At 47.3% G+C, this 11,425-nt stretch overlaps 1 protein-coding gene across 1 annotated transcript; it reads right to left on the reverse strand.

Annotated features, from left to right (window-relative positions):
* Positions 1–6,838: 6,838 nt before the first annotated feature.
* LOC109774155 (auxin-responsive protein SAUR72) lies at positions 6,839–7,928 on the reverse strand. Its single transcript, XM_020332869.4, has one exon. It carries the CDS (start codon positions 7,911–7,913, stop codon positions 7,275–7,277), a length of 639 nt encoding a protein of 212 aa, XP_020188458.2. The 5' UTR covers positions 7,914–7,928; the 3' UTR covers positions 6,839–7,274.
* Positions 7,929–11,425: the final 3,497 nt, after the last annotated feature.

The raw sequence follows: 11,425 nt of genomic DNA on the forward strand, positions 1-11,425 counted from the left end.
GAAGTGAATCAACTGATAAATCTAGTTTACAACTAGGCCTAGGTTCATCACTTAAGTTATATTGACACTTCTTTTTCATCTAGACACACTAACAATGGATTTTTTTTAATCAAATCAAACATCATAGTGTAAATATTCATCTCCTGGCGTTGGAGGCGGTGGCAACAAGAATTCATATTCAGAAATCTGGTTTAGCAATAGCATTACCTGATTCTTCAGTTTAGTTACCAGAAGCTTGTAGACATGTAGCCTGGAAGTTCCCAAAAGAATAAGCTTGATTATTTGCTAAGTGTAAATTAATATTTTTTGGTAGTTAACCCTTTTTTATTTTAATGAATGCTAGTGTTTCTGTTTATATAAGAAAGGAGCAATCAGATTTGAACAAGCTTGTTTAGTAAAAATGTAAAAATATCACTTCTGATTAGCTGTCAACATTCAGTCTAGTTAGTTTTCTAAATTATCATGATCTGATCTATTTACTTGACTATTCTAGGTTTTTCAACTGGAGCTCAAGGTTTTCTCTTCTACAATATTCATTTGTGGGCAATTGGTTCTTGGATGATTAAGCTAAGGTAGTGTTGATGGTATCAAACCATTATAAACATGTTTTTGAGTTAAATAAATAGCAATGATTTTGCATTTTTATATCAGTTTGAACTATACATAAGTGCAAACAAGTTTCGCTCAAGAAAAGTGTAAACAAGTTAAACACAACCCTCTTAACAATGCCTTGCTTTTGGAAGTAGCTTGAGCCTTCTTGCCACTTGATTCAGCTGATTCTCGTTACTCAATTTTCTTATTTCTTGTATTACCACCCTCCTGGGTACTCCCTCCGTTCCTAGATACTGTATAAGTCTTTTTAGAGATTTCAATACGAACTGCATACGGATGTATATATACATATTTTAGAATGTAGATTCACTCATTTTGCTCTGTATGTAGACCGCATTGGAATCTTATATTTAGGAACAGAGGGAGTACAATGGAAGACGACGAACTGCTTGATGGTTAGTTTTTTTTATCGTCCTCAGCTGTTGTTGTATCTTAATTAGGATATTCTTATTAAGCGTTAATATGAATACGAGACAAGTGAATCGAACTAGGACTAATCTGCGCTTACATGAATCTGCTGCTTCTCTATGTTGGATAATTGGATCAAACCCTCTCTAATCATTATTAGCCCGACATATTCTTGAACCTCAACAAGTCATGAAGAAGCTCATGCTTCTTTCCAGTTTAATCTTGGCAATTTACCCTTGCTGTTTACATATCGCTAGTTTGTTACCGAATTCTCAAATTGTCTGAATTTTCTTCTTCCAGTACTGTGTTTCCTTTTTTGTTTTGCCAAACTTATTAATTCATAACAACTTTACTGATTCAGATGAGCTGAGGATGAAAGTAGAGATTAGTGCCGCCATGCGGTGCTTCCCATTTGAGCAGTTGAGGGTGTGTAGAAATGCTTCATGACTTGCATTCCAGCCGATGAAGTTGCTATGTCTGTATAGTCGTATTAGGGCATCCATAGTGTGTTGCTGCCAAATTTGCCCATTAAAAGGAATTTGGCATTGCCGTAAAATTTGGCATCGTGTGGTTCCCAATTTCAGCATAGTGGGTCCCACCATCAAATAGAATGGGATAAATACAACGTCCATGATTCCCAATTTCAGTTGAGGCCACGTTTTGTTCTGCTAGATATCATTGTATTTTAATATTTTTGCAATTATTGGCTCTTTTCCCAGTTTTTGTTTGGTCTATATGGACCAATGATAATCAGTTTGGATGCTTATACGCCAAGCTAAATTATGTATATGTCTTGCTTGTAATTCTTATCATCATAGAAGAAAACAGCACAAAACGAGTGTACTTGAAGTTTTCATTGTCAAGATAATCTTGGTTTCCTGAGGTGCATCATGTTTCTATGCCAAGTATGGCATTTGGCCACACAAGTGTCAGTAGCCAAAAGAAAACGAGAATAGACTCACTAAACATGTTCCTCTTACACTATCCAAACAAAATTTGTGGTGGCAGGGATTTTTTTTCCATTTGGGTGACGAGAATATTTGTTCCCCTGTTACAATACAAGTCTTCAGAAAGCAAGGAACGAGTCGGAATGCTCAAACTGTGGAGTGGGGGGTTCATCGGAAGAACATCTGGATGTTGTTGACAAACGGTAGTACGGTACCCTGGACGGACAGCAGCTCTCCCTGTGACCTGGTTTATTAAAGAGTACAGGAAGAACTCTTCTTCCAGTATCGCTGTTGTGTGGCAGTATTTTTCATGTGAGCTGTTGAGGGCTCAGTAACCGTGGCAAGAAAATGCATCGAGTAATAATTGTGAAGATGTATGAGGTGGATTTGTTGTTGTCTACAAGTTGCCTCACATAAAACACTGCCTTAGGCAACGTACTGTTTGTTTCTCCTAATTACTATTCCTGTGAAAGTTTGGTCTCGTCAGGTGGATCCCAGTTCTCCTAATTACTACTGCACCGTGCAGGGGGCTGGTTACAAACAAAATGGTTGTGGTGGACCGAGCAAAATCCACTCCCATCCGCGACGGCGTTCTACTGCCTACGGGGCGTGCCTGTGGTGGGTACGGAACCAAGGCGCCGTCGGTGGTAGACGTCCATCCGCTGCCATGTTGCGTACAAACGTCTCGCATTTAATCGAATACTGAGCATTTAAGACCCTGTACGCCCGGGAATACCGCATGCGACCTGCATCCCAAGACGAGGCAATGGCTAGGAGTGAATTGCAGAAAACATCGACATTGAAGGCTAGGTTTGCAGAAACCACATTTCTACAGTTTTGTGCCAAAAACCACTAATTCTGAGGCTAATTTTTTACAAAAAACACTAGTCGCCCACTTAGGCCCATTTGAGCACGATTATGACAGATGGGTCCCGCTAGACAGGGTGACGTGGCAAAAAAACAGTCAATTACATCCGGATATAATTTTATTTTGCAAAAGGACCCCTGAAAGAAAAGCAATCAGGTCCTCCATCTCCCCTCGGCCCGGTGGTGGACGCCGGCGGCCACTCCCTCCCCGTGCATGGCCGGCTGCTCCATCGGCGGGGCACAGGCAGGTCTAGCGTGGTCGGGGATAGGCAAGACGGCGAGGATCCGACAGGAGCACGACGACGACGGGACAACGGAGCTGCAGCGGCAACGCTTAAGCAACGGGCGGCCATGGACGAGCTTGACGGCGTGGCTCTTGCTGGAGCACGACGAGGGGCGGAACGCATCAGATGGGAGAGATAGGGGAGGGCACCGGCGGCAGCGGAGCTCAGCGTCGAGGGTCTCCGGGCTACGCAGCAGCGAGGTGCAGGGGGAGGCGCAGTAGAGGCGCTGCTCGTGGCCAGGCGGCCTCGGCTCGCATGTCTGCGAGCTCGAGCGCGCCGGCGGCGGCGGAGCTCACCGTCGAGAGTTGCCGGTCTGCGCGGCAGCGAGATGCAGCGGTAAGCGGTGGAGCTGCTGCTCGGCGGCCTCGACCCGCGCACCTGCGAGCTCGAGCGCACCGCCGGCGGAGCTCACTGCTGGTCCTACGGAGGGCTAATTCTGAGGCGGGGTCGCAGGGATGTGGAGCTCGCTGGTGCTCCTAACCTTATCTTCTTTCTTTGTCTTTTTTTTCTTCAAAAAATGACCTTTTCCTTTTTGGCTTTTTTACAGTTTAGTCTATGTGATTCTATCTATTTGCTATCCATTATGTTGTGCCACGTCACCCTGTCCAGCGGGACCCGCCTGTCATAATCGTGCTCAAACCGGCCTAAGCCAACGACTAGTGTTTTTTGCAAAAAATTAGTCTCAGAATTAGTGATTTTTGGCACAAAACTGTAAAAGTGTGGTTTCTGCAACCCTAGCCTTCAATGTCGATGTTTTCTGCAATTCACTCCAATGGCTAGCGATTCCCAGACCATGCGAGCTCGTCCGCTCCAGTGAATATTCGAGGGCGGCCCTACCATATTTTAGGCCTGCTTTGTCATTGTTTGTGCTTATGTGTGTTTTGGTTGTACTCTGCTTGATGTAGTCTCGATCCCCAACTTACCTTTGGAGCTTACGTGATCGTTTCTGTTAAACTAATCACTCCTGAACAAACCCTAAGTAGATGTTAAGTATTGATGTGTTATATACCATCGTACAACACGACTGCTGGTCCGTACAATGATTACCGCTTAACAATGATGTTACAATGTTATTAACTTTTGTTGGCACGTGCATAGTGGTGTACGTACGTACTAGTATTCACATGAAAGTGAATTTTTGTGGCCAGCTTAAAACAGTTTAAGAATTCATCCCTATCTGTCTTCGCAATCACTCTCTTCGGCTCAAGAAAACAATCACTCTCTCCAAATATAAATTCATGGCGATGACAACAATGGAGTCTTAACTCCCCCTAGCTTTGTTCAAAGTTGAATTTGTCTCCGCGTCCACATCAAAGTACACGGACACTCTTAGACTTTGACGAAAATCACTCAGTTGTTAGCTGGGCTACTCGTCAGTTGCCACGCAAGCGTGCATCTGTTGATTGAGACTGGTAAGTTCTTATCTGGTTCGCGAAGGTTCAGTTGAAGATCCTGACCGAAATTCAAAACCCCGTCACCCCACACATTTAGGACACAATTATTGGCCACGAGGATAAAATCAACGCGACAGTCTTCTTACTAAACGCAATACAATCCGGTCCGACCAATGACCTAAGCAAATTAATCAAGTTGCAGTCACGGCAAGGTTACGTGATGGACAAACCCTAAGTAGATGTTAAGTATGGCTGTGCTATCAACGCAGAACACCACCACACCACTGGTCCGCACAATGATGATCGCTTAACAATGATGTTACTATGTTATTAACTTTAGTTGGTACATGCATAGTCGTGTACGTATGTACGTAGTACTCACGTGGAAGTGGATTTTTGTACCCAGCCAAGAATTTAAGAATTGTTTTTTATCCCTATGCGTCTTCACCATCACTCTCTCTCTATATATATAAATTCGTAGCGATGACAACATTGTCATCTTAACTCCGCCTACCATTGTTCAAGGTTGAATTTATCTCGGCGTCCACATCAAAGTACACGAACACTCTTAGACTTTGACGAAGATATCTCAGTTGTTACCTGGGGTACTCGTCGGTGGCCATGCATGTGTGCATAGGTCGATTGAGATGGCCATCCTCTTATCAGGCTCTCGAATGTTCTGCTCAAGATCCTGACCGAAATTCAAACCCGGACATCCACGCAATTAGGACGCTATTATTGACCACGACGATAATATCACAAAGACAGTCTTCTTAATAAACGTAATATAATCCAGTCCGACTGATGACCTAAGCAAATTAATCAAGTTCCAGTCAAGGCAAAGAACTGAAGTTCACAGGTTGGATTGGATGATTGGATCAGCGCCATTTAAAAAACCCTAGACATTTTGGCCCAAATTAGCCAATCCCGTCGAACTGACCAACGGTTTTGCCGTTGCTTTCCGGCGGTTTTGTAGTAGTCGAGCATTTCTTCCCGTTCACATGCACGCAACGACCGCGGAGAAGAAGATGAGCGCGGCTCGGTCGGACGACAGTGAATGCTTTGAACTGGCATGTGTCTATATGGAGATCTGCCTAATTTTGATGTAGTAGCAGATCATAGCCCAAGGAAGAGTTTGTCTGTAGCTCCGTCCGGTTGCACACATATGCAAGTTTAGCAGGTGAAAAGTAGTGCCTTCACAGACACCCGCTTGTTGACAAGCCAAAGTGCTAAATAAGTGCGATCGAGTAACTGCAGGCACTGCGACGGCTGGACTTTCAGTTTCATCTCTTGTGTGGTTGTGCCGACATGGATGCAATGACAACGTTTGTGGTGTACACTAGTGCCAGTATATTACGCTTTCAATATCGTCTTATAGGCACTCTCGGTTTCGTACTCCATCTCGGCAGCTTCTTTGGACCTGTCATTTACGTTGGACCGATCCACATCGACATCGTCGGCTCGTCGCCGGCCACAGTCACTGAGCTGGCCGTGACGGAGACAAGCAAGAGCTCCTAGAGCACGCGCGCGTACACACAACGTACGTATGCCGATCCGTACGTATTACAATCTTCTTATTCCTCACTTAGTTAAGCACTTATTCCTAGAGTACGTGTTCTTCTGGCCTCGGGGTCCATGGGAACGCCGAGCACACCTGTACACGTTGCCACCGCGACTGAATCAACTCGGGGTACATGGACTAACTGACAGGCACCGCCTCATCATTGAGTCGTTAATCCCAATCATTAGGGGCCCGTACAGTACGTACGCCGCCTCCATGTCGTTGCCTACTCACATGCAGAGCAAAGCTTCTCCTGCCAGAAGCCTAACCGAAAGCGAGTGAATCAAACGAACTAAACTAAACGGATAATAAACTAACAAAAACAAGCACGACTGGGCGCCTATGTACGCGCATACAGTTGTGTTTGGCTGCGCTGCACATGGCCTCTCGTCTATCCGACCCCAAATGGCTGATCTTGATACCTACAGCACTGGACGGACACTATGCATCTAATCGGTTTTTTAACAGAACTACTCCCTCTGTTTCTAAATATAAGTCTTTGTATAGATTCTACTATGGATCACATACGGATGTATATAGATGCATTTTAGAGGATAGATTCACTCATTTTGCTCCGTATGTAGTCCATACTAGAATCTCTATAAAGACTTATATTTAGGAACGGAGGGAGTAGTTCTGAAGCAATACAATTTCTCCAAAGTTCTGGCATATCAGCAGCGAAGTTGCAGTCCCTTGCTCGAGGACAAATGATGCCGATGACACCTGCTTGGAGAGAAGTGATAACGATCCCCCCTATGTGCTATCTGGACGAAACTCTCTTCACAGTGTATATGGACCAAACTTTTGCACTACAAAATCATCCATTTCACAGCCTTGCGGCTTACATGATGTGTTATCAAGACCTCAAAATCCCTAGCAAAAAAGAGTAAGAAGAGGCTTCATGCAGCTACGAGAGCTTGATCTAGAGCTAGCTACAAGAACACTCAGAAGAAGAAGAAGAATTCCCACAAGACAGCAGGTCCTAAAATTGTTGAGCCGCAGTAGAAAATGCGGCGGAATCCCCGTCCTACCCTCCACCAACCTTCCTATGCACATCATCCACGCAGGGGCAGATCGGTCAGAACGCAGCAGCTGGCAATTGGCTCTGCTGGTTCACCGATTTGCCTTCGCCAGTGGGCAAATTTCCAATCACGCCCTCCATGGCAGCCGAACGAGGAGAGTGAAACGGGGAAGGGCGATGCTAGTAGTAGAGCGCGGCATCGTCGTCGTCGGTGGCTTGGCAGCCGGGGTCGGAGAGGCCGAGGAGGACGCGGCGGAAGTTTGCGACGGCGCAGGGGATGCGGAGCGCGCCCGGGTGGCCGTAGCCGTACTCCTGCGCGGCGCGCCGAAGCAGGGCCTTGAACGCCGGCTGGCCCAGCAGCTCGGCCCGCACGGCGAAGCGCTCCACGTGGCCGCCCTCCTCGCCGACGCACACCGGCACGTGCCCTTCCGGCACCCGCGCGCCGCGGCCGAGCCTTCGCGCGCCGAAGAACGAGGACGACGAGGAAGCGGCCGTGGAGGAGGCCTTCGCGGCCACGTCGGGCCGGAGCGGCTGGTACGCGGCGGCGGCGCATGCGTCGGCCGCGGCCACGCGGGAGAGCCGTCTGAGGAGGCGCTTCATGTTGCTGCTGCTACCGTCGACGCCGGACACCTCGAGACTTGGAAGCGGAGGCCGGGAGGCAGCGGCGGTGGCTGGTTCTTGGCGAGGGTCGACACTAGAGCTGAGAGAACACAAGGTGTTTGTACTGAGGCGGCCATGGTGGCTCCTTATATAACGGAAGAGCTGCAAGTTGTGCGGCGTTGCACAGGTCCTCTTGCCATTATTTTTCTCGCTTGGCATTTATAAATTCTTTGCTCGGAATGGAATGTAGCGCTTATTTAGCCGGTCTGCTTCGGGTACGCGGGGTTACTTGCCTCTTTTTAAAATTTGGCCCTGTTTCATACTAGTCCTAAATCGAGACTAACTTGGCGAATAAGAAACTGTAAATGGTTACATTGGCTAAAGTTGACAAGAAAATGTGCCATGAATAATGTCTTGTTCCAAATTAAAGCCATCACAAACAGTTGGGGATCGTTGGTTCCTTCATTTTGCAAACATTTGTACTTCCCCTGTTCACAAATACTATAAGTTGGTTTAACTTTTTGTGAACCAAATGTACATACACACGTTTCATTGTTTATTCACTCAGTTCAGTTCGTACGTAGTCCTAGCACATATTGAAATATCCAGAACATTTTATATTTGTGAACACAGGGAATAGTATTTTTAATATTTTTTTAACACAATACAGACGTAGGCACTCGAGAGACTCGGCCGGCACATTATCTTGAGATTGACGAAATCGTCACAGACACCTTCATAGTCGCTCTAGTGGGTTGTGGATAACACTGTCCTTCTAACCATCCAACCATAGATTGGTTCTCGTATGTTTCATTCTTTTAGCGAATACTTACCGCCCATAAAAAACAGTTAAATCGTAATTCAATAACAATAAACTTGTACTAGAAAGAAAAAAGCGACCAGGCGTTCGTCGTCCGAAAGCATTTTTGTGCCTAGTCGATCTATCCACTTCTTTTCGAACCATTGTATCAAGGTCGAACCGAACACGGATCATCTACCAACTCTAATGGGCAAACACTATTCCACTTCATCCTTTGGTCGCCATTGATCTAGCACATGCCAACCGTCTGCCTCCGCCTCCTGTAGACGACGGCGCTCCTGCAACAGTCTTGTCCTCCCCTCATCCTCTCGAACTGTCGTGTTTGTTGTCGCGCAAGGACTTCCCTCTAAGCTCCATCGATATCCAGTTCTGGCGACGACAACCCCCCGCGTCTACACCCTTAAAGTTCTAACTCGCCTCTGCCGGCTCGCCGCTGGTTGCAGCTCGTTCCTGGCCGAGCCTTGACTGCATCCTCGGGCGTTGCTTCGCTCAGCTCAGCGTCATCCGCAATGGCCTTGGTGCAGCGCCGCACCTCTGTCTTCCTTACCGGCGAAATAGGCTGAGCCAAGTTCCATTTCCATGCAATTTACTTGCAGCTGAACTAAAAAAGAAAATCGTAGCCTCATGTAGTTAAACTGTACGTGTTGATTCAGTGACCGTGTGAGAGCTGGGAGCATGGACTGTGTACCTATGCATGTGTGCATAGCCAGGCAGGGATTTTCTTCAGTTTGTTAGGGAGGGCGGAGAGAATTGAATAGACAGGGGAGGTACGAGTGCGGGTACAGTTGGAGTACCCGGCAGGTACATGGGGCAAGAAGCCGGTGGGGTGGGCCCGGCAGCGCCTTAACCAGCACCCGGTTTTGCTCCGACCCATCGGAATCGGGCTCACGCTCCGGGCCCGTGCTGTTCCGTAATCCCGGTTGTACGGTTGCTCGTGGATGTGAGAGAGTGAGTAATGCAAGATTTTTGCTGCCATCGTGGAGCCCACCTACTGGCCTGGCACATGGAGGAGAGAGAGAGAGAGAGAGACAAAGCAAGTGATTGACGGCAATTTGACGCGCGCGCGAGAGAGAGAGGAGCAAGTGATTGCAATGGACTGCTGGAGTGCTAAACTGTTGTCAACCCGTGGCAGTAGGATTCTCTTTTCGTTGGAAATACCCTTGGGCTTTCTACTTTGTTATACGTGACAACACTTGGATTTTCGCAGTGGTAAAACAAAATGGTTGAGGCCCTAGAAATACTTGGATTTTCACAGTACTACAACTGTATATAAAATTTTAAAAAGACCGCATTGCTAGCATGTTAGGTGAAGTGTGTCACTAGGGCTATGCACGCGCGCACTATACCGTATGACGCTACCTATGCGAGACATTTTCACGTGGAGACCAGCACGCATGCATGCAGATATCCTCCTATCGATCGAGAGGAGCACTGTGCGTGATGCCGGCGAGTGGCGGAGCACGCAGATACGCGTCCCGGCCGTAGAGCGGCAAACATACACATCAACAGTGTCCCCCGCATTTCCGGAAGCGGCGAGGCATGGCGTTAGGGCGCCGCGAGAATCGATCGATCGTTGCCTCGTATCCTTGTGTCGTTCTTTTGACAGTACATGTCACGGTTTGGTGGCGGTCGGAGATCGGATGTTGTCGTCGATCATGTGATCGGTGCCGAGCGGCTGCCGCTCCTGTCTAGACCTTTATGGTCATGCTCTATACGTGGTGTAGGATATGAATGGGCATGGGCCGCATGCGATCGAGACATATCCGTTAATCACAATGGTGAAAGTTGGCGCACAGCACAAAAGGCCAACAGCTCGATCTCGGAGGGAAAGGAAAGCTGAAGATGAGATGACAGTGATCCCACCTTTCATTCACCGTTGATCCCTTGCTTTCATTTTAAGACAACTATCAATGTGGAGCTTGACATATGTAGTGCCATGCATGTGACCATTGATGACCACGTGCCAATCGATTGTTTCGTCAATGCAAGTCTGAGGAAAAATGGAACCAGGGGAGACACTCATTTCTCATTTGGCTGCAGGTACGACCGGTACGTACGGCTCAGTTTTATCGGCACGTTTCTTCTTGCTGTGCTAGCTATGGCTGATTCGGTGATGCATGTTAGGGTCGGCCGGAGCCTGTGGCGGAGCTAGCTTGTGTTGGAATTGATCTCAGGCTGTTATGGACTGAGAGAAAAAGGGGAGTCTTTTCCCATGATGGCGTTCTGATCGGGCGCACTCAGAACCAACGTCTGGTTTCGGTCCCTGGCCCATCAGCCCCTCTCATATATAAAGAAGAGTCACGTACCTCTTGAGGAGAGGACACAAATACGAGTTAAATCTCTAACTACCGATCCTGAAAAGAGGGAGCTGATGACCAGAAGACTGTCTACCACCACCAGCCGCCGCAAGGTCTGTGCTGGCGGCGTTCCTGCTGCCATATGCATCATTCAGCTGCTGCCTTTCTCTTCCCTGACAATCTCCTGCTGCTGGAGATCACAAGGTGCAGCCATGGTCTACACAGGGGGCTGCATCGGGCAGCCGCCATGGGATTTCTCCAAGCACCTGCAAGTCCTCACGCTTTCACATAATGCTGTTGATCTAATCAGAGATTAGGCCCTTACGTTGACTACCCTAAGGCTAATTTTTCATAACATTGGTATCTTGAGCCTACCTAATCTGGCTAGAACACTAATTAGAGCAACTCTAGTAGACCCCGCAAAAATTTGATCCACAAAACGCGTTTGCGGTTCCACGAAGAACGCGTTTGCGGGTCGAAAACTAGTGTGGCCGAACAGAAACCGTATCTAAACCTGCATAATTTGAAAAAACACTTTCGCGGGAGAAATTGCACAAACATAGTTCATCACATACTACATAGTTCATCACATGATCAACAAACTACAAGCATAG

The sequence above is a fragment of the Aegilops tauschii genome, chromosome 7 (assembly GCF_002575655.3).
Source record: "Aegilops tauschii subsp. strangulata cultivar AL8/78 chromosome 7, Aet v6.0, whole genome shotgun sequence".
Taxonomy (NCBI): domain Eukaryota; kingdom Viridiplantae; phylum Streptophyta; class Magnoliopsida; order Poales; family Poaceae; genus Aegilops; species Aegilops tauschii.

What these genes read in the sequence shown, in the direction of transcription:
- LOC109774155 (XM_020332869.4), bottom strand. Translation starts at nt 7,913, where the DNA reads ATGCCAAGCGAGAAAAATAATGGCAAGAGGACCTGTGCAACGCCGCAC.